A 25,031-nucleotide genomic window follows, 5' to 3' on the forward strand; every position below is an offset into this window, starting at 1 on the left:
AGGCACGCAGGCAGGCAGGTAGGCGGCCAGGCAGGCGAGCAAACCTGCGAGCGGAAAGGACAGAAAGTGCGGTAGTTCGAGAGGGAGGAAAACACGCGCAGGCGTCTCGGCTACCCTCCATCGTGGCGCCTCTACCCTCCGCGCGCCCCTTACGCTGTCGACTCACCCTCGCTCGGGTGCTTTCCTCGTCGCTCTCCTCTCCACCGCCTCGGAGCGTTGCTCGTTGCGCCTCGGTCAATCCGCGAGCAGTATGGCGCTACGCGCTCCGGCACGGTAACGTATGTAGCGCGTCGTCACGTCGTTCACTGTGCATCCACCATCGCATCGGCGATCCGCCGTATATCCGACAGGGTGAATCCCCGCGCGAATTACGGTTGCCGATATCGCACTATTAAATCGTCGTCTCGGAGACTAGCGGGATACAAAAAATACGGGTGTCGAGAGAACGACAACGACTCGGCGAAACGTGGGGAGGAAAAAAATATTTTAACGATCCGATACAGAGGGAAATCCGGCGGTGAGTTTCTCGCGCTTAATATGCAGCCGCGTGCATCGCGTCCGGGCCGACGGCGGTCGTAAACGACGCCGGATAGCGTGCGCGCGAATAGCGCGTTGCGGTGACGAGAGGCTTTCGTCCACGTCGTGCGATAAGTGAGCGATCGGGAATGATGGGCTCTTCGGCAAATCTTCTCAGTACCGGTATCAACAACACCACGACGACGACGACAATCGAGAAAACAGCATCGCAGACGGTGATAGTGGCGAGTTTTCGGATCGGTTTCACGTGTTCGCGCGCCGCTTAGAACAACGATATGAAAGAGCTGCATACGGTCGCGTAAAAGAGTCCACACACCACGTCTACAAAGAATTCGCCAGAAAGTGCGGTGGAAGGATACGAAGACGGGCGAGAAAGCATTCGAAGTTGCTTCAGCTGATCGCCGATAAACACAACAGGCGCGGCATGTTTCTCATTAATTAACACCGCGTGCTCTCGTCTCTCGTCGGAGTGATCCGGGCGATCCTCTTATTGGACTACAATAGAGCAGCACATCTGCGAGATGGCATGTCCATTCTCTAGCGGACGCTTTAAACTGACTCACAAGGATGAGAGCAGCAAGGAAGGGGACCATCGCAGAATCGCGAAGATCAAACAGAACGAGCAGGGCAGGCCGCCACGACAGCCGTCGGTCCAGATAACATCGCTTCTGGGAGAGGACGGTGACGACCTCGAGGACACACAGACACTTAACCTGAAGCACCTAAGAGCCGCAGTGACCCTCCTGACTAACCCTTCGGTATTGAATAAACGACACTTTTATTCTTTCAGAGCTCTCGCTACCGTCGCGTTCCTCACGTTTCCTCACGTGGCTACATCGCAGCGTGCTTTGCCATTATCTAGCGTGTACTCTCTAGAGCGCTAAAGTTTCGCCGACGAAGTAGCAGATAGATGTAGCCGTTCCCAAGCTTTTAAATACGATCGGAGACCTAGAATCGCCCAGGAAACAGCTTTAACGTATAAAGAATCAATTGAGTCTTGTAGGGCTTTTCTCGCGACGGATTCAAAGTCGAATTAGTGCAGGCGGTGACACGCAATTGGTTCAGTCCGAGGTTTTACTCCACTTTGTCGTCTATATGCGCTCTTCAACTACGAAACTCACTCTTTGCCATCGCTAAGGCCGGTAGAACCGCAGATTCACAATATACAACCGAGTTCCGTTTTCAAAAGACGGCAACGATCGTGATAAACGAGACGCCGAATTGGGGTCGTTTTGATGTGCAGTATCTGCGCGTTGGATAGCCGAATTTATATTTATCACGTCGACCTAAATGTCGGCTACGAGAAATGGAGGCGACATTCGCCTTAATTTAACCGACTGCTGATTTGAAGAGCGCGAGATGAATTATGAATCAACAACATTTCTCGAATATTTCACAGTTTTTCAGTCGTCTAATAACTTGGTAAAATTATCTCTGCTCCGCTAAACATGTACATTATTAATAACGGGAGTTCGCGTAATCTATATTATCTATATTATCTTATTTTTGTACAGAACCATCTATCAAACTTCCCATATGTTAAACGCGCGCGTACGGAGATCGCCACGGGAGAGTCGTGACAGTTTTCCATTGAGAACTAGGTCAAAAATATGTAATAAATCCTAACGAAAAGTTTTGCTGCCGTTAGAGAAAGCGGGAGTTTCCAAGTTCCCCCTTTGTGTGCGGTAGTAAACCACGTTAGTGACTCACGCAAGCGGCGGATGTTTTCAAATCTTGCTTTACGAAGGTACCAAGCTTCTTACCAAAGCCTTCTGCATTAAACTTGGCACGAAAGTCTTGTCTCTTTTGCTAATGTATATTCCTTTCATAATGCTTTCATGAGTGCCTTTCACGCAGCTTTAGAACTTACTTAATAAATTGTTGTCAAGAAGCAACTTTACACACGATGAGCTATTGATGTGAATTTACGTAATTCTATTGAGTCAGCTATAAATAACAGTGTCATAAGAAAACACACATATTCATATGAGTTTGCGAACAAATTTTGGCGAAAAAATAAAGTATTTTTTTCGGAAAGATTCGTGATATCCCTTGCAATCAATTGCGTATCAAGTGTAACGTGAAGATGATATTAGCAACTTCTGAACAATGAATTACGGTAATTTGGAAAGTTTTCTATCGCTACCGAATCACGCTGAATTGAATCCTTTCGCACGATCATATCTGTAGTTGGCAAATGTCATTGATATCTCGTAGGGTTAACGGCGTTTGATAGCAGATTAAGGGAGATGAGAACGTGGTACTTAAGGCGATAACGTTGAGTGCAAATCCGGGAAGCGTTAAGCCGCATACACAGCTCGCTATCAGCGGGTGTATACGACGAGTCGGGTGGAAATGAATAGTTTCTTGCAAGAATAAGCACAAGGACGAGAACGTGATGCAAAGTTTGTATTAATGGGTGAAATCGGACGTATTCCACGATACTTGTTGACTGCGCTGCATTATATCATAGTTTTCGCAATGGAAATGATCTCCGTTATGAAAGACGATCTCCTTTTTCCGAGACTTTATACAGATGAACAAGCGCGAAATAATTAGTTACCTTACTTGTCCTAAACAGGTGAAGTTGAGAAAGCTGAGATAATTATCTTGGAAACTAAAACATCTCTTTATCTTTCTTAGCATTTGATATTTCTCGCAATAAATATAAATGGAGGCCATTTTTACGTTAGAACAATGATAAAAGTTTAAAAATAAAGACATTTAGAATTTTGTATAAATATTACTAAAGCTGAGATTCAACGGCAACAAATCAGGCCTGAGGTTTCGTTATTGATTGAACTTTCACGAAGGTTCAAGCGAGACAATAGACGGCAAAGTCAGTGGCGTTTAATTCGCGCGACGCTTACAAAACGACGTTTCTAATATCTCATTCTAACCGACAGATGCGACAGAATTTTCAACGTTTGCAACTTTCATCTTCTACACTGTAAATGTCTTCGTGTCTGTGTGAATCCTGTAACTTTATTAAATTCTTCTTTCAGTGTGATAAGAACGCAAACTGCGGTCCATTAAATGTGGCCATTTCAAAATTATAACCGCAATTCGAGAACGCGATTGCCAGCTCGCACTAATACAGTTACGATTGGAGTACGATTTCAACGCTCGCAAATATACGATGTTCTATTGAATAATGTCACAAAAATCAATAAACGCGCAGCGCAGTTTTATAAATAAAGCTATAAAATTTTATATAATATAAATTCTCTTTGATACGGCCAAGTGCACATTGGCATAAAAAAAATATACAATTTCGTGAAAATCTGATGTTTCATCTTTCACGCCGTAACGATAAATCTTCGAAACCTTACAGAATTTTCTTTTCTCTTTTTATCTAAAAAAAAAACTGATGTGCTCTCAGTACGTATATCTCAAGATAGTGCGGAAACGGGGATTCGGTGCAGCTAAAAGGGTCAAGAGCAATTAGTTCGGTGGATGGGTGGAGAACACAAGATTGCTTTGCAGCGTGTACACAGTCGAATATTCATCCGTTCATCGCAAACAATGGCCGGTATAGCGAACTGTTTTCCAAAGCAGATGGATAAATGACCGCGAAGGGCGGATATTACGAATTGTTAATGTGCCGCGGAGCACACGGTCTAAAACGGGCGAATGCGGATCTGCAATAAGAGCCCATAGTTATAATCCCCGGCAAAATGCAACCTAGCGATGCGCGACATCTTTCCATCGACTTCCGTTTAATCATTTCCAAATGAAAAGAGAGGCTTTTCCAAGATCGCCCCAAGATATTCCTGGATATAATGAATGTCACCGTGCGCTCGTCGAAGAGTCGATATCTCATGATAGCTTTTCGCCAGTTCGACTCAACGGGAGTATTAAAAATAAATCCGTACGGCTTCATTATACGAAGAGAGAATTAACACAATGCGTAAAAAAGTAAGTACATTGGATACATATAGCTGGCGATGCAGTAAAATCGAAATTGGATTCCGCGAGCACAATAGCCGTGCGCAACGCAGCGTAACAGTGAAAAAGGCGGATTGCAAATTCCAAATGCAATTAATCTAACGAGCGGGAATATCGTTTCCGCAGTTACCTTTCGGCCATTACAACCCTCTAATTTTTTCCTTCGGAGGAAGACAAATGAGAGTACGGCGTCATAAGAAACAGTCGACGGACGGACAGAAGACAGAGATTGCGCGGTAAAGAAACTCAGTGCAACCGCCGACCATTTTTCACTCACCAAAACATTGAAATTTTTTTATCGAGGAACGCCGAGAAATTTCTTTATGCGTCTAAAAGAGCGCCTTGTGAACGAGCATTAAACGGATTATCCAGTTTAATCCCGAGAGCGCGGGTATTAAACGAACCATTCCTAACAGCGGCTTCTTAAATGCTGTGCCGTGAGAAACGCCCGTTCGCAGTCCGCGAGAGAAACTTCAGTAACACGTAACTTACTTATCGTGCCTGACCCAATAATGGTGTACCTCGATCGTCAACTCGGAGTTAGAAGCACTATGATGTATCATGCGGCTTGCGTTAATCGAGAGATCAGAGTTGATACCCAGCGAGAACTACCGAACCGGCATTTTACCTCTCTCGCGGGAAATTTAGTAAAATAATTACGTGATATCGGTCCGTGATGTAGACGTTAATTACGATTTAATAAGCGCCCATATTCTGGGGAAATATCGAGTCAGATAGATACATTCAGATTTGATGTCCCGTGTTTTATTAAATTTCACCTGATATCATCGGCGCCGATATTTTTAACGTAATATTTCTCCGTCGAATCAAATCGAGCGTAGCCGATGCGTGATATTAATGTTTCAAGCTTCCTGCGAAAAGCCACTGCGCATTCAACGATCGATGCAAAATATTGCGTATAAATTCACAGGATCATAAATGTAGTTCCCACGATAAGTGGCGGTATATGTGACGGCACTTCAAAACTTTAAGCGCGGCTGAAAGTCCGTACGCGTGCTACCTGTCGCGTGCACGAAGTTGAAATTTAACATGAATGCGGAGAAGGTTGGTGACGAAGGAGAAAAGGAAAGGGACGAAACGCTGGAAAATTTTAATTACACGTACAAGCTTCAGGAATTAGCTAGAATTATCTGGTATTACTTAAATGAAGATTAACGTGCAATTTTTCAATGAGAGATTTAAGCCTCGATTTTAAAAGATTATTTGGGATTAAAATGTGAAAATATATTACAGTTAAAAAAAAAGACGGATATTATTATTAATTGAATTACGACATTTGAATATTATATAAGCTTTAGTGTACATAATTCTACAGCTTAACTCCTCGTAAAAAAGTAAATCTGATAACTCGTGTGATGATATAGCATTTCCCTCCCAAGGATTAGTTCCTGTAGCCTTACCGAAATCTAATTTCGTTCGCGTTGCAATGCAAAATACGCTCTTTAGACGCGATCGATGTATCTGTCACTCCTAACGGCACTTCCAACATCATCGAGTAATCGTAAGGATCGTAAATGCAGTGTGCCGTCGGACACCACGTTACCGTCTACCACGCTATCGCAACGTTATGGAAATACCGCGCAATCGATTCAATAGATTTGCATAACACGCGTGTTACCCCTACACATTTTTACGACCATTCGAGCCACTCGTGATGGATGATCCTCATCGCGCGACGCCTCTCGGATACGGACGAATGATCCTGGAACTCGACAGTTCTTCCAGGGACAGACTGGATACTGTCGGTGCCATTACGACTAGGAATATGCAAAATCGATAAATGGTCATAGATATTCTTTCGCATCAAATAGTTTAAAGTGGATATAAGCGGAAATGTGAGGTCGAATAAAATTCCCAACGGCGTCCTGAAAATTATGTCATAGATAGATACTCGCCGGTAAAAATTTAATAAGATCTTTTTTCCACTCCCATAAATATCCCACCTCGACTGAGATTTAATTGAATTCTTTGCTTTTTTTTCTAATTTCGCTTCTAGGGTCTGTGTGAAATAAATATGTTCCTATCTTTTCCACTAAGGAGCGCAAATGCAAATATTGTTGCACCCTGGATGAATTTGAAGTTATTTATATAAGCTGAATTCATATTTATTTTTATTGGAACATAAATACCAAAGCTGCCCTAGGGAAAGATCCGACTTTTATCAAACCGTCGGTGCAATGTGCGCCTCATACTATGAAAATCCCAGTGGGCTAACCGTACATCCTATCGCATCATTTTTTTTCTTTTTTTTTACTGAATTTGCAGTTCTGTTTGTTAGCGCTTTATGGTGCGGAAAAAGCGTGTAGAAAATTCCATATCATATATCTAGGTATATATGTAAATATATAGAAAAATATTTGTACATACATACCGATGCAATAAACGGCTAGATATTTCAAAAGAAAATGATTCCTTTCCGTAAATGAAGAGTTCTATCCAGATAAAACTTCCATTTCGTACTACAATACAGCTTCTTACGTCTTATATCTTTCGCGCTGTCTTGTTACAACCATTCTTACTAAAAAGTGTTTCATTAAACTCGAGAACTTACTGTATAAATTATACTTGCTTTAACTCGACGTTTCACTCAAACGTCAAAAGAGGAACCAGATATTACGGTTTCATAACTCGAGAAAGTTGCATATGATATTTCGTTTGACATGAGGAAAATATGCCAAGAAGCAACAAGAAATATCGTAATTTTGTAATGCTTCTCAAAGTTGGCCGCAAAACTACAGATGGGGTAATGAGCCAGCAAAATAATACTTGGCAAGTGTGGTCGTAAGTCTGAAGTTGTTTGTACGCTACGCTGAAGAGAACTACAATTTCACTTACTATTGTTATTTTGTAAACAATTTTCCGTCCGTTTGTTTTTTTTTTTCAAGTATCTTTCTGAAATATTTACTTTGAAATGTGCAAACTCAGCAATGCGTGCAAAGATTTTTTTCTCTTAATGAAAACGGCTAAAAATACTGCACCGTCATCGAGTCTAAAAGTGCAAGCTTCATCAGACTACATAATCATTTCCGCAAAGCGGAAAGACATTCAGTGTATCTTAGTTAACCACACAGCATTCATTCTTACTAAGCTGCCAGCTCTTCATTAAAAGAACGTTAGGTACGTTTTACGTCAGCGACGTGCACAAGATTAATTCTTTTTCTTGTCTTTCTATTTTCTCGTCTCTTTGCGCTTTGTGATACAAATTCGAGTGCCTTGCGAGAAGCTGGATTCCCTTCGGCAAGAGACTAGTCTTTGTAAGAGAAATGTTTAATGATATAACAAATATAACGAGTATCTTGTGACATGTCTATTTTGCAAACAGACAACCGAGAGAAATATATAATAAGATAACAAATATTATTTAAAAAATAACTACATCGACTTTATCAATATTCTTTGAAAAATTGTTGTTACAAATGACAAACATTACGATGAAACAAAGGCCATAATTATTATTTCTATATCAGAGTGCATAAATGGGTTGGGGTTAACAAAAGAGTACAACTGGGTTATTCAAGCAATTTGAAGCAGCATGAGCATCCATTGCGGCACCAAAAGTAATTAAACTATGCTATTCAACAGACGGTTCATACCTATTACATGGCTTAACGTTTCGCAGATTACATTGGGACACAATATGGTGAATTGTTCCGTCCGGTTGGTATACTGTGCTCTTGCTCATACAATTTCGACGCGTAAATACGCAAGGACGAATGGGAATTGCAAAAACGGGTTGCACTTGTCGCTGTGAGTTCGAGAGACAGGCCTGACGTGTGTGACTAATCATTGTTACCGTGAATGACATATCGGTAGAGACAAGCTTTATGGTGATAGGCAAGCGGATCGACACAGGGCTCCATTCCATTCGACGAATTGGATGGACGCGATAGAAACTTCGTTACTTAGTTAAATTGACGGAAATCAAGTTTTCCTCCTACTTGCGGAATCGCGTTGATGTGCATCGCGACGAAAGCGCAGTTATATGTGCTCGCGTCAAAATGGTCGCAGTTCAGCATTGACGAATTACGCGGAAAATTGCCTATGCAGTGGAGGCAAAAATATGTATGAATTTTCAACGTAGAAATGAATTGAAAGCTTCATTCGGAAGATTATAGCTCGAGTAGAAATTGTAATAAAACATATGTATATGAAACCGCAATTTATGTGCCTTGTTTATGAAGATAAAGAAGAGCGTGAAATGCAATTCTGTATTTTCATCAAACTGTGAATATTATGGTTTGCAATATGTTTTTTTTGCAGTAATAACGTCCTGTTCTATGAGGAATAAATTACATACTAATATGAGCGCAAACTTTGTATATTTTCATTGTTACAACAGTGCACGGATATATATATATAGTAGCCCTTCGTGGCTGTAAACATCAGTAATTTGCCTTCTATTTATTTCCTTTTCCTTTCAGACGACGAAACTTTATGAATATTCCTGTCGTACGAAAGTACTCGATAAAATAGAAATATTGGCTATATTAAAGCTACTAGGACAATCCCTGCGAATCCCATTGCAGCCGTCGCATAGTGAACGTATTTGAAATGCAAAAATAAAAAAGGATCCTCACATATTAAACCACTTAAGTGCTCTCGTAACAGCTCACGATGCACTTACTTTGATTTCTCGAAGCGGGTGCGGAATAATGGATGGCCGACTTCCAATGTAATGAAAATATTAGCTGACGGTATCCCGCAAGGATACTGTAGTCTCACCTGAATACTGTGTAATTATAAAACAATTACTCAAAGTTATCTTCGTGCAGAAAAATGCGTAAAATATGCATTCTAATTTATTTCATTTTCAGTATTAACAATTTTAACAACACAAAGTGACCGTTGTATGATAAAAATCTCTACACAGAAAAATTACGTTAAATGTATCACTTTCAGTTGCACACTTCAAAATATGAATTAATTAATATTACCGGCTTGAAAATGAAAAGCGCTGAAAAAAGTTGTATGATGTGACTCAGCTTTTCTCAACAATAAATAATACTTTCACGGGCAAATAAACTGACAAACATGTCATCTCGCATGAATATCTGTGTCCTCCCACAAGTAGTTTGAGAATGACCTTCCTCTGCCATTCTAGAACGACCTCCTATCGATTTTGGCTCCAATTGGAATGCGACTACCAAGGCGTTAGTCGAACAACATTTTGCATTGCCAAATTTTTCTCGCTTTTCTCTTTTATGTATTTTATGCAAAAAATTGTATTCATAAAATACTTTTACGGCTTTTATAAAAATACAATTCAATGTAGGAATATTTTTGAAAGCCCTATTTCGCGCTCTATAGTGTGCTCCAGTATAAATAGGTCGATCGATCTGTAATTAAATTAAAAAGTCCATTACATTCTTTCACTTTGCCTTTTGATATTCATCACACAGTAATATTCTGTAAAATTTCTATTTTCTGTCAAGAATGCACAACTGTCTCTGGAAAGTTAGAAAGTAATTCAACTACTTATACGGGAGACATTAATTAAACTGCTTTTCTCATTTTCCTTCTTTTTGTATAAAATTATATTATAGCAGTTAGCCCCTGTATTATGATATCATTAGACGAATTAAAAATTAAGACAAACAATGAATTTAATACGGCTGAGAACACAATGCGCCTAGAATCGACATCACAATACCATGACCTACTATGTTACCGCCGCATCTAAAACACAATTATCTTAATTCACTGTGGAATTGTTCTTTGTAAGCCTGCACATTTAATTCGCATTAGTATGACTCTCATGACGCGTGCGACAAGGAATGGTAATACGCGAATGAGATTAACTTGTTCTCCTGATTTTCCGCAGATCATCCTTGATCTAATTCCCAACGTAGACAACAATCAATTATTAATAAATGCTGGTACATAATTCATATAATCCTGCTGAGTTAACTAACATTTAGTGCTTAACTAATCTCATCCTCTCGATAAATTATATTAAAACTTTGGATGTAATTATAATCTTGAGTTAAGTAATTTGCATCGACAATTTTGCTCTATGAATTTGAAATTTCTCTATCGCTATCTATCACGTATTACATTTGCTATATAAACTTTATTTGTAAATTATCAAAATATTGTAACAAAATTGTCGAAACAAAAAGTAAATAATAAATAGATAAATTATATTGATCATTTTTAAATATTTTTCTATATCAATTTTCCTCATAAAAATTATTGATTACTACGGTTGTTATCTCTCACGCGGTTTGTCGATACAAATGGATATCATCTGTCATTTTTAGTGGATAATGTCATTTGTCGGATAGCATTTTGACAAATTGTTATCTACCGAATGAATTTGCTGAAATCGTGTATCCGAATCAAAGTAATCTTTCATATCTAATAAAAATATCGAGTTTGATAAAACAAAAAACTATGTATCATTTACACATTCATATTTACTTAAACTTTTTCTGTTTTTTCTTAAACAAAAATTTTTCATTTTAACTTCTATTATTCGCTTTCTTTTGTAAGTATTGTGTAGTATAAAAACTTAAAGTATTTAATATTAATTATATCAATAAAAATATATCGAAGAATATATTTTATGCTAGCCATATTTCAGTTTTTGTGTTTTATTATATCCATTTTGCATAATAAAGCTTGCATCGTAGAATATTCTACAAATTATAAGTTTTTAATATTCAACGTAACTTTGTTGAATATTAAAAGAACCTTATTGAAGGCATAGCTTTATAATTTCCTTTTTAGGTACAGTTCTCAAACATAATACATATATACATAAGTCACGATATTAATAATGATTTAATGCGATATTAATCGTAATATGAAACAGCATCGTGCAAGAACTAAGCTAGAGAACAATTTTGCCTTCAACACCGTTAAGCAGGGGAGGTCATACGGCAAAAGTAATGTCTCATGTAAGTGCTTCAAGCGCTATTCTCTTGAGAAGAATTGCCCATACGAATGTACCAAATGGTACCATAATTCTCGTTGTAAAACGCAGACATTGTAATTTATAGCAAAAATTTAGGCGCCGCATAATAATTATAGAATTATTGCTACCACAACGATTACCGAACTGTACGCAATTGTGCATGTCACTAAGCCGGGCGCCATGTAATTTATTTCCACCATGTTGATACACGACTTGTATGTGCGAGCACGTATCAATCTTTTAAATGCGTTTGAAAATTGCGTACATCCCCTCAACAAAGTTATTCGATAAAAGCTCGAAATCACAACAATGTGTAGGTAAAATATGTATACATGAGAGAACTTTCACAGCACGAACCCACGCATCAAACATTTTTAAATATAACCAGTTATATGTAACTTTGATTAATTATATTTTATAAGCAATGAATGAGCTTAGTGTTATCTAATCTTCATTACATTTTGCATATTAATTTGCATAAAATTTTGGTATGTTCCCGCGTCTGTCTGCATTATAAATATGTCCATCATTTCAAATATTCTATTAATTTTCATTACAATTTATTATGCTGACGCGTAATCTATGTGTGTGTGTTAATAAACAATAAATAATTCGATAAATTTTGTTATTTAATAATGTTATTTCGTATTATAGAATTTTATATTGTTATTTTATAATCACTCCTTTAATTTCTTATTGTAGAACGAAGTGGTGGCTGTGGCGCTAGAAGCTTTATTAAATAAACGTGAAGTACCTCTTCCAACATCGACAACATCGTCTTTGTGAGTATATTTAACAAAAACATTTTCTCTATGAAAATATAAATTATGTGTACTGCTTTTAGTGAAAAAGTAAAATACTTTAAATATAATATATTGTCAAAATTGTGAATTAGCTTATTTTATGATTAAAAAATATTGCTAAAGCTGTTTAATTAATTAATTAAATTCACAGGCTTCTTGGATAAATTAATAAATATGTTGTTATCTAATCTTATAAAACAAATATTATGCAACATTTTTCATAAAGCGGTACATTCTCAAAAGTCCATTAAATAGATTAAATAAGAAAATCTAGCGCTGTAAAATAACGAAAGTAATTTAATTTTATACAGTAAAGTATAAAAGTAAAATAAAAAATGTATCAAGCTATACTGTAACAAAAGCTTAAAAGGAATGTAAATTGATCATTTGCAATTTACAAATCGATGTAAAGAAGGTTACATGGCGTATAACTTATTTAATTTGAGTTCAATTAAACGAGCGTGCTGATGTAACGAGCAAAAAATTCTTCTATATAACATCATTTCCATTACTCATAAAATGGAAATCAATATGAAAATTTTTACAGAACTTTTAAATTCGCAAAAAAAATTCAGATTTTAACTACCGACAAGTGCATAGCAACATTCCTGCAAGTTCTCACATTTAATTACGATGGAATATATATAATTTGGAATAGTAATGTTATATTTTGTATTTCAGAGAAAAACTTCTAACTAATATTGAAGAAGAGGAGAACTATAACTTATTGGAAGACATATACGAGACATTGAATTATGATTGTGGTAAGAGAATATATTTACAATTAAATAATAGTTAAAAATTAAATAAATATATAGACTTGCTAAAAAAGTTATTTGACTTTATATTATTGAAAAAATTTTTGAAGTTATATTTATTAAATTTATTCGCGTTTATACGATATAGTAAATCATGGTTTCTGTGTGACAAAATGTTTTTGTATCATAGAAAATTTCTATATTTTATTTTAATATATAGCACAAACTGCTGATTTTTGTAAATATGAATATAAATTCTCCTTCTTATTAAAAAGATAGCAACAAAAAATACGTTGTGGCACAAAAGAGCTTTAATTTATAGTCTCACTAAAACGGTTACTAAGAAGCTAAAGCATGCATGTTGCGGTAATTTTACTAGCGTATTGCAGCCGTTTATCACTGTCGCAAAGAAGATTGATGTATACATATATCGATTTCAAATAAGACCTCTGTGTCTAACATTTAACGTCGATCGTCTCAAACGTTGAGACGATTATCATAAATTGTCTTTAACAAGCAAATTACGCAGACTTACTGCATTGTCACATTGTTTGCTAGAGAAAAAGCTGAGAACAGTAATTTCAAGACTATAATAACACTTGTCACACACAGTGGTAAGAAATAGCACGCAACTCTTAAAACAATTAATAATTTGATAATTAAACATTCAATAGAAACAAGTAAAAATTATTATTTGTAATAATTATTTGTGTGATTTATATTAAATACATTAAAGAATCGATATTAAAGATTTTTAAAAACAAATTTTTAAAAAGTATATAAAATTTTGTAGCTTTTTTTAAAACTACGAGTTTGAAATATAAATCGGTTTTTTTTTATCGCGCTGTTTCAGGAAGAGAAAGCTAATTTAAAATCTGCCAGTGCCAAACGTCACTTTTATGCGACTTTTGTTTTTTTCACAATTATACCTTAAGCACCATTGTCTGGTTTAGTTTGGTCGCGCAGCTGATAACGCGAGAATCCGTTAATACAGGCTTGACCGAGTTTTTAATTGAATGAGTAAAAACCCGTGCAAAATTCAATCAATATTTAACACGTTTCAAATAGAAACATTCAATAACAAAGACAGTAACAATATAATCCATTCATTAGACAATTGATAAAATATCTTTTGTTTTTGGTCCATGTTTTTACTTCTGTCAAAAAAAAATTGATAGGTTTTCTTCGGGAATGGAAAACTTTTTCTTCAAGAAACGAGAAAGAACAAAAACTCGACATTACGAGAATTCACAAAGTTACCCTTAGAAACGATCGATGTGAACATTTTAACGTCTGATGTAGTCATCTTGAATATATTTGCAAGGGTAGTTAAAACGTGAAAGCTGTGAACGTTGTTATCGTTACAAATAAAGCTCAGGGTGAGACGGTCGTCCTTCTTCCCATTCAAATTATTCCAGCTTTACTAAATATGTTCGTCCCGGATCCTTGGTTACGCGCTCTACTTTCCCTAGCAACTGCATAGCGACGCGCAATCTGGTGTTGTATGATAATGTTTTAATTTTGTCCTGTGTTTTAATTTAATTTATCCGCGTGCATTTTTGTCTCCAGTTAAAAATGCAGCAGCGAAGATAATTTCTATAAAGAAAAGTAACATTAATTTACAAATAATGCTAAAATACTAATTTCTTCAATATAGAGACATCACAACAAGAAATAAAAAACTATGGTGCAAATTATTGTTTTCTTTTGTACATTAAATACATGTACGTTAAATAAGAGCTTTGCTGTTTTGTAATAATTTGTTTAGATTTTAACGTATTAAAGTTAAATATTTGCTTTTAGAAATAGAAACTATTAAACGATGAAATACCTGTATCGATACTTCGATCATGCGATATGATATGATTTTAATGAGGATGCTGTTGCAAGCTAGATAGACTACACAAATAGGTGGCTATGTATGAAGGTTTCCTGGCGTTAATGAAGGAACCTCCGGATAGGTAATATGTACTCCGAAAGATTAATGAACTAGATGAGCTCCGGCTTGGAAAATCGTATTTGCGACGTTTCACCGCGTTACACGGCGGATCGTATCTTATGCACGCAAGCGGCGTCTTATTGATTCAACCTTACGCACAATGATAGAGCGAGACGCTCTTCCTTTTCCCGTCTAAATTCGAGAAATATGTCAGTTCTCGTCGTCATTTGTCATGCTTTTGTATGCGTCTTCATATTCCGGCAAGAATAATCTTGTATTATAAATGGGTATCCCATAGGCTGGTGAACTCGGTTGAGAGCCAAAGCCTTCGCACGAAAAGTGGAACGAAAGATGCGCGAGGCGCAACTGAATATTTCATCGGTAGTATACAGAAAAGCTACGGAAAGAGAAGAAACGAAAAATTATTCCACCCTATAACTTGTCCCTCAATTTTCACAGCGTAAAAGCCCCTTCTATGATGCTTAGTTCTGACTTGGAATAATAACAGAGTTACGCGCCACGATTATTGCATATTGTATTTCACAAGTTTTAAAACTCTCTCTATTTCTGAATCAAACTTGCTTTTACCGTTTTCCATCTTGCAAATTGCATTAACAATTTTAACGTGTTTCACATATTACGTCTTACGTTTTTGTACATTTACGTAATAACATTTTTGTTGATAACATAGCACATACGTATTTGCTACTCGGATACTGTTATTGCATTCGCAAAGCGCATCGTTGTTTTCTTTATCCAACTCCATGCATTACTAAATTAATTTCCAAGCCATTATATATTGCAATAACATATTCCTTTTGTTTGTATTGTAAAAGCATATGTTTCCTTTTAATTTTTTAGTATTGTTATTAGTTTCGATCTTTTTTTTGAAAAATAATGTAAAATTTGGGTCTAAAAGAATTGATATATTGCGATTTATATTCTATATCGTAAAACTGCCGACGGGCAATCGAATAGATCTCAATGATCGAGAAAGCCAAAGATAATCGGGACTGCTTGTTTGACAGCAATGTTGATCGTCAGATGGTTTTGCGCGATCCTTCATCTTCGAGCGCATGTTAACCCAATTTACGTTCGGCCGTCGAGTACTGTAGTTACAGTGGAGCAGGCTTCAGAAACGTCCCATTAATCACCACGGACAATCGATATGCGCATGCAATGTATTCGGATGACTTCCTCATCGGAACTTATGAATGGGGCCCGGTCGCGCCTAAGCGAACAAAGACAACAGCCGTCATTCGAATAATGCGCCCTTTGTGACTAATGGCCTGATGCGCGAAATACACCGCGGACAAAATTTAGCGCTCGTAACTCAGAAATACGGTGCCCTACTGTAATAAACCCGGGGACGCGGTATTATGTAATCACATTAGAGAACCCTGCACCACTCTGTGAACACCATGAGCGATTATGCGAACCGCCTGTTTACCCGCCATAAAACATGTAACGCACCATGGTTTCCTGTTAAATATATCGCCAACTTATCTCCTACGTCAAGACGCTCCTTTGACGACAGCAGCAGCGCCATATATATTCTCGGTCGAAGTGATCTTCGTATCCAAGCATGTAATGCTGGAAAAAAAGAACAAGGGTGGCATAGTGCGTACTTTCAAGTTCATACAAAATCATCCCGCGGTCTCTTTTTTTTTCTAGAACAGAGAGGCGTGTACCGTAAAGGAATTACCATCCTGGTGGAATCTCTTTCCCTCGCTTTAGCGGCCCTTGAATATCGAAGTTCACTGATAAAAGCGCAATTAATGCGATTCACTACATTGCGTATAAACGGGAATAACTTTGGAGAGATATTTAATTATATATAACATATAATTAATAAACGAGATTGCAATAATAAATTAATAATCTCCATTTACTTGGTAATGTTTGCGTCACTTGAAAATCACTAGACCATTAAATTCTCGTGTGCTCGCAGTTTATTAACGATGATAATATGCGCGCATAAACCGCGCTCGCTTGACAAATACGTACCGTCGTTTATCAAGTGAGCGGAAAACACGTATTTTTGCTCATAAGGGTTCGTAGCAAGACAAATCGTAAGCATAAGCCGCACATTACTGCCTTCCTCGTGACACGCAAACCCTTTTCACCCTTCCGCTTGCAGCGCAATCACTTCGCATTTCGTATACGCGACAGCAAGTGGTTGTTGCTGTGGTTACCGGAACATAGAAAAGCCTTCTCGTACCAACGTAATGCAATCTCGTATGAAACCCTAAGACCGTACTGTCACCGACGGATATACAGGACACTAGGCCATTTGCAAGATTGACTTACGAAAAGTCTACACGGCATCGTGAGCATTTCGTACGCACGAAATCTTACAACATGGAACAAATATTGAAATTGTTTGTCGTCAGAATTTATCGTCGTCGCGAAAATATAAAAAGAAGCACTCAACGTATTCACGGTGGTTGATAAAGCAGATGAATCGTCGTTTATTTCGCCCGCGTATCGCCGTGACCTAGAAAATTTCAACCGAAAATTTCTTTGTCCGCATTTCCTGGATAATCACAGCGTAAACATCGAGCACATAAATCACAGATAACATTTTCATTTCCGGACGTATTATCCTGTATTGTTGATCGCCAGCAAACATTTACAGCATTTCACCGCATGATCTGACATATTTATCGTATATATAATGATATACGTAATGTTTGATAAGTCTGACAGAATGACATAACTGATCAGACTTTCGTGCGCGTTAGTCGTAAAGCTTTGAGAATATCGTTCAGAGCTTTGTCTTTGTCCGTCGAAAAATCGTCGATTAAAGAGCATCATGCAAAAATTCGTCAATTTATCAGGTTTCGTCGCATGACATGGTTCCGCCACTTTCGATCCGGAATGTTATGGAAGCGTCACGCGATATCGCGAATGATTGGCCGGGCGTATCGCGTCGCACAACCGCGCAACCGCTATTATAATTATCGCATTTTCATTGTGACATTCCACGTGAAATAATACGGAAACGCTAGAGTAGCTCTTGCTTGCCGCGTCTATTTCCGGATTTGCAAGAGAGCCAGCCACATCGAGTTTAACAGAGCTGAAACCCGACATGTATTATCGATCTCGCGAGAGATTCGCTTGCAATTCTCCAACACGCCGATTTGGTAATATCACGTTAAGCATTCATAGATGTTTTCAATAAAAGTTGCGAGAAAAATAAACTCTTTTTAACCGCGAGAAGCTGAAGAGAAAAGAATTTAAGAAGATACTTGTTACTACTGCTGGCAGCTCAATGTGAACACAAAGTATCCTTTAGTGTGAAAAGATTATTTGCAGTAAATCTTCTTTTCCTTGAAAAAAAAAAAACGTCGTGTATTGTACACTCTTTGCTTGTTGTTTACGCTTAGCTCTCTGAATATTGAAAGAGAGAAGAAATAAACGGTTTCTGAGTGACTCGAGGAAATTCCCTCAAGGCGAATTAATGTTTGCGGAACTTTTGCAGACATCGACGTCAACGCGTTTTTCGATCATCTCGGACAAGAGCTGATCATGTGGGCTTGCGTGGGTCTCTTAGAGAGGGCCTTTCGTTGCCTTGGGAACGATCTGACCGCCTTCCTGACCACACTTGACGGCGTAAACGACGTTGTCCAGCATCAGTCGGGAACGGATACCGAGGCGGAGTTCGTGTGTATCGCTACACCGGAAGCGCTGGAGCTACACTTCACCACCGACCATCCCTCTATAGCCTACCTTTTGGTCGGCAGTCTAAAGGGCATCGCCAGGCAGTTCTATAATGACAAAGCCGATGTGTATATACTGCCGGATCCCTACAATACAAAATTTTTTAGGTAAACCTTTATGAACCCTTTTGCTCCGCTTTATCTAGCAAGCTCTGCCTTTTTGTTACGCGCGCTTTTATTTTTTATCGACAGCACTGATCTCCAATCGTCCGCAAGTTTTAATTTCCGTCTCTTTTAAGTCCGATTTTAGAAATGCTAGATAGAAAGAACGTTATCGAAGCGTAAAAGCGGAGGGATGAGGAAATTTTCTAGGCCAACTATCTCTGCGTTTAGTGAAGAATAACAAAAATTATCGAACGTCACGCTCGAACGAGTTTTTCGTGGGAACGGTTTGTGTCACCTCACTTTAAAGCGACACAATTTTGATTTACCGATTGCTTATAAATTGGTAAAACAAAAGTGAGAAAGAGGAAAAAAAGAGAGAAAAAGAGAAAGAGAGACGGAGAATATGAGATCAAAACAGTACGAACGCGCGAAATGAAATTTGTAGAAATACGGAGAAAATTGGTGACACATAACATGTCAATTATGCAACATAATTATGGCCTTTTCAATATTCACCGAAATTTTTCAATTTAATTGCGACTACATTTCTGTATCAACAAATCCTGTATAAACGATGCATAACGAATGCAAAAGTAGATATATGATATTTCAACGATGTTGTTGACCAGCATGAATACGTTGTGATAAACTCTAATGAGCACTATATACGAAAAACCCTCGCAGCGTCATAAATATCATTCCTTATGCAAATAATTTGTATGCATTTATTCGTGCATCATTCGTTATTTAAACAATTCATATTTACGTAACATTTTCGCTATGTTTTAATTACCCGATATATTTACTTGTACCATTTACATATTAAACATGATAAAAAAAAAATTCCGAATTATCATACCGTTCAAATACGTTACATGTTTGTACGCTATTGCACGGTGCACTTTCAATGTTTGCACTGAATCGCGTGCAGCAAAATAATATCACGTGAGTAGAATATAATTCATGTGGATAGGTAAAGACAGCACGTGAGAGTATAAACCTTTCGTTTAAACAAACATTGATTCTCGGTAGTGGCAAATATTTGATGATAGGTGCGGCACTACTGAGTCACGTTAATTCTGAAAGGATGAGACTGACGAGCGCGCGAACATGTAAATGACGTGCAAAACGTTGTCACCACACATCGCTTACGTTTCCGAGTTTAATTAAACGTTTCGCGGGATGACCGATTATACGTACACCTGCGCGATATGAAATTGTACACAGACCGATAGTAATTGTCTCTGGTCGTTATATGTCAACAAAAAGTGTTGATCGTTCTGTCTCGTATATATCAAAGGACATAAAATATGTTTCACATATATTTATACGAGTGATGTCTGCGATATAACCGGTACATTTTCAACATAAATATTATTTCTTAATGTCTACGGAAGAACTACGATCGATGTTTCTTCATGAAATATTTTTCCTACGCGCAAAAAAGTACGACATCTGCAAGCGTTTCTTTAAATTTTGTAGATACCGCATCACTCCGGAGCGTTACAGCGAGCAGCTAGACGCCGACATAGACGACTACAATGTGCCGCCGTCGCCCGCTTTCCGTCCACTCTCCACCGAAGCAACGGACCTTCGTATGGGGGTAGCGAGCTTCTGCAAGGCGTTTCCGTGGCACTTTGTCGTTGATCGCCAGCTGGAACTCGTGCAGCTCGGTGTCGGTTTCATGAAGATTTTCGGACATTATCTGAACCGACTCGGCAGAGAGATATCGACATATTTCGCCTTCACACGGCCCCACGGCGTCACTCTGACCTTTCACGAGATCCTAAAACGCGCGAATACACCGTTTATCCTGACCCTTCAGAGGCCGCACGATGTGGATAAATACCCCGCGGAGGTATGCCAGTAATACGATTGCTGAAGATCAACTTACTTGCAAACTCGGAGTAAAACACAAATACGTAAATAAAAGCAAATTAGGCGACTAATGTAGGTTATTTGAGTTAACAACTTTTGCTGTGACAGTACAGTCGCGCTAATGACGTTCTAAATTGCTAATAACGTTGAAACACGATGAAGTAAGTAATAAAAACATTTTGCTTAATTTAGGGTTTGGAAATGAAGGGCCAGATGGTGCACTGTTCCGAATCAGATTCAATTTTGTTCGTGAGCTCACCATTCTTGAACGGGTTGGAAGGTTTAACGGGTCGAGGACTCTACATTTCTGATATTCCTCTTCACGATGCTACGAGAGATGTTATACTTGTTGGCGAGCAAGCTAGAGCACAGGTGACTAAATTAAAATTTATATACCGATCGTAAGTAATTGAATATTTATATGATTATAAAAACTTGGCATCTTGTGCCATTATTATTATTTCATTATGATAGAATGATGTACAGTAATTCATTATTAATAGCGTAATTAAAATAACATTAGCAACGTGGTATTATATATCATTTTTCCATACTGCCTAGATAGAATACAATAGGAAGTAATCTTCTTTCAGGACGGCTTAAGGAGACGTATGGATAAATTGAAGAGCTCTATAGAAGAAGCCAACTTGGCAGTCGATGCGGAAAGAGAAAAGAATGTCAGCCTTTTACATCTTATATTTCCACCGGATATTGCGAAGCGTCTATGGCTGGGTAAATTACTACAATCTATATCCGATCATAATATGTAGCAATCTTGGTGACTCTTTCTTAGATTTCTCTTTTTGCTTTCGAAATTAAACGTAATGCAATAATATATGAAAATAAAACAATTAAGAAGAAAAGAATATTTTTGGAAACTAATTTTAAAATATGCAGTCGCGTAAATAAATGAGGTTTTTTCGCCAACTTAATTTAAATCTATTTTATAAAAGAGATATCGCACGATCGTCTAAATATTAGTATTTCAATTATCTAGGAGAAACAATTGAGGCGAAGACATATCCGGACGTCACGATGCTTTTTAGCGATATAGTCGGATTTACGGCTATCTGCGCTACAGCCACACCGATGATGGTTATCAATATGCTTCAAAATCTCTATGAACAATTTGATCTTTATTGCGGTCAGTTGGATGTGTACAAGGTACGTTAGTTAAAAATATTTTCCAAGTACTTTCATAAAATCAACTAAAATAATAATTTATTTTTTAATAAATAAAAATTCTATTGATAAAATATCGAGACAATATCAAAATGTTTCTCCATTCAAAAAAATATGATTTTAAATTATAAATTACTTTTAATAATTGCGAATTAAGTAGGACGCGAATATTTTTATCAATCAATATCTCAATCAGTATCAGCAAATATCTCGTATGTCGCTGTAAACCAAGGTTTATATTGTTTGTACGAATGAATTGCATTTTCCTGCCATCTGTGAGACATCGAAACAACTTGATACGATGCACGGATAATTTCTTATCTTTTATCATTACCTGTTTTTTGTTACTCAACAATAACAGATAATACATGTCAATAAGAATAAAATGGAGTGCTATTTTTCGAACATCAACTTTTTTAATTTATCGAGAAATATTAATAATGTCACACATAGTCTGTAACAGCTATTATATGTACGTATGAATAGAAGCTCGATCGATTTTACCTTATTCTTGTATAAATAGGTAGAAACAATCGGCGATGCCTATTGCGTTGCATGCGGCCTTCATCGAAATACCAATGCACATGCACAACAAATTGCTTGGATGGGCCTAAAGATGATACAAACGTGCTCTCACCACTTGACTCACGAAGGCAAGCCAATAAAGGTATTACATGATGATTATATGATTACAGATAAAATCTGATTATTTGCAACGGTGATGCAATTTTGTTTATGCACGATAGCGATAATAATAGCATAATAAATACTATACCTATATAGTTTTATTGCAATTTTATATAATTTAGTGTATTATAATATCAATCCTAATTCATCATAATTTGACTGAATAAAATAAAACATTCTCTATTATAATGAATATTAATATTAAAATAATATATAATATTGTGCATCAAATTTTGACATAAAATATCCAAAAATTTTGTAACGTAGATATTATTTTTTTAAATATTAGAAATATGATTAATGATTTCATTATTAAATTTTTTTCTTCTACAAGACGTATCTATAGACATCTCATTCGTAAGAAAAAGATTGAAAAATAGATAATTATAATATGTAATATATAAGTTATGACTTTCAATATCATAAATATATTTTGCGATACTCCAATCCATTCTAAATATAATTTTTAATTATATAGAAATCTTCTTTTTATATATTTCACATTTAAGAACAACAATCGGTACAGCAGTGATTTTCTCTCTCGCGACGTACCATTATTCCAAGTTTTTCAATTGAAAGATATTTCTGATTATTACATATTCACTCTAGCAAAAATTTCGTTGTTTATTATTCCCACCTTGAATGCTATTAAAACTTTTCCCATTTAAAGTATTTCTTAACTGTGATAACAAGCGGTCGGTGAAAATGCGACAGTACAACGAGGACGCAAGCTATCCACAGTTGAATTTAAACCAAGTTATATAATTCTTTTTTCTCATTGACACTCTTTTGCGACTGTCATCTAACTTTTCTTATATTTGTTAATGTTAGATAGAGCTCTTATCGACTCACTGAATTGTTCTCTTTACTGTTTCATCAGATGCGGATTGGCATTCATACCGGGATGGTGTTGGCGGGCGTGGTGGGCAAGAAAATGCCAAGATACTGTCTCTTTGGACACAATGTCACGTTGGCGAACAAATTTGAATCTACAAGCGAGCCACTTCGTGTCAACATCAGTCCAACTACGTACCTGTACGCAATCATGTTTATTCACCCAATTGTTATTCAACCAGATATTTGTCGCAATGCATATGCATTGTTAACAATGCAAATGTTTGCAGGTGCTTAATAGAAAAATCGGGATTCATATTGGAACCGCGGACCAAGGACAATCTACCCAAGCAAATGTCAGCCAGTATATCGGGCACGTGTTACTTTCTGAACGGGTATCAGCATAGCGACGTCAGCGCGAGCGAACCTCTCGATGTGCATATTCAAGCTGCAATTACGGAACTCGGAATCAGTAGCAATATGTAGATACCTTTCAATACGGGGCCGCGCGTACCGACGATGCCGTACCGCTGATCAGTGTGTTACTTTAACGATATTACCATCGATAATAGCAATGACACGCCCGGCATTATCAGATCGATCGATGTACACGCATATGAGCTCTCAAGCTGGCACTAAAGGTACATTAAAAGCATGGCGCTAATTGTACGATCACATTGAAAGAGATCCTGTGTGGATACTATTTATACGCAGAGTCATAGATTATAATCATTATATACTTATTAAATATATAAGAAGCAAGTAAAACTCTCTACCATGGACTCTACGCTTGTGTATTATTTAAAAAACCCTCTCTGTCCCAGATTTATACAGAAATCAAATCTATTATTACAGAATCTGGTTAATGTTATAAGTTTTTAATATTTTTAGCGCGATTGTTACGAGAAATGCAAATATATTTCTTGAAATATTTCACAAGATAATATTATTATTCTCATCTGACCTAGATCAATTACAAAACGCTGTTCGTATTGTAAGCTGTTTTCACAACTTCTTTTAAAAAGCAATATAAAAGAAATATAAAGACTTCATATTGCTTTTCCTTCCCTTTTTCTCTTTTTTAAATAAATACTTTCATTCTGATAAAACTCGAATCATATTGGAATCTTATAACGCGGATTATCTTTGTACATAAAGACATTTACTTCGAGATATCAGATTAGACAAATCGAATATTGCCCGATATGTTTTTTTTTCAGATCAGTAAATGAAATTGATACCGTTCATCGCTATCATCCTGAGCATTTTTAATAAAAAATAATGTAAAATTTTCCGTATTACATTGCATACTTTATTGCTTTATTAATAACAGATGCCATTTTTCGTATAAGAAAGCAGCAAAATTTACGAGACGTGATTTACGAAACCACTAATATTTTAACTTCCGCGGAAGCGTTTTTCCTCGAGGAAACTTCCGGCCGTTATACAAAGTAGCAGCTTTTAAGATAATAACGCCGGTTTGTGGTTCACGGTAATAACTAATTGTGCCGTTCTCGCCGCGCGGGACGCAGCAGCAGTACGCTTATTGAAAAGCGCGACCTCTTTTCGCTTTAACGTAACCGTGCGCGCATCGTTTTACCGAGGGCACAAAAGGAAGATGCCGGGTATTATAAAACTGAAGACTAGGAAGCGGTTTTACAAAGCCACTGTCACTAACGACCCGCTGTTCGCTCACGCACA

At 37.1% G+C, this 25,031-nt stretch overlaps 1 protein-coding gene across 1 annotated transcript; it reads left to right on the top strand.

The window, feature by feature from the left end:
• Window positions 1–215: 215 nt before the first annotated feature.
• Window positions 216–24,117, top strand: Gycalpha99B (guanylate cyclase 1 soluble subunit alpha 2). Its single transcript, XM_012360845.2, has 11 exons — window positions 216–1,295; window positions 12,125–12,204; window positions 12,907–12,989; window positions 18,407–18,752; window positions 20,232–20,607; window positions 20,820–20,999; window positions 21,221–21,359; window positions 21,625–21,791; window positions 22,333–22,476; window positions 23,377–23,531; window positions 23,621–24,117. Exons 1-11 carry the CDS (start codon window positions 1,059–1,061, stop codon window positions 23,814–23,816), a joined length of 2,103 nt encoding a protein of 700 aa, XP_012216268.1. The 5' UTR covers window positions 216–1,058; the 3' UTR covers window positions 23,817–24,117.
• The last annotated feature ends 914 nt before the right edge of the window (window positions 24,118–25,031 follow it).

This window comes from Linepithema humile, chromosome 7 (assembly GCF_040581485.1).
Source record: "Linepithema humile isolate Giens D197 chromosome 7, Lhum_UNIL_v1.0, whole genome shotgun sequence".
Taxonomy (NCBI): Eukaryota; Metazoa; Arthropoda; class Insecta; order Hymenoptera; family Formicidae; genus Linepithema; species Linepithema humile.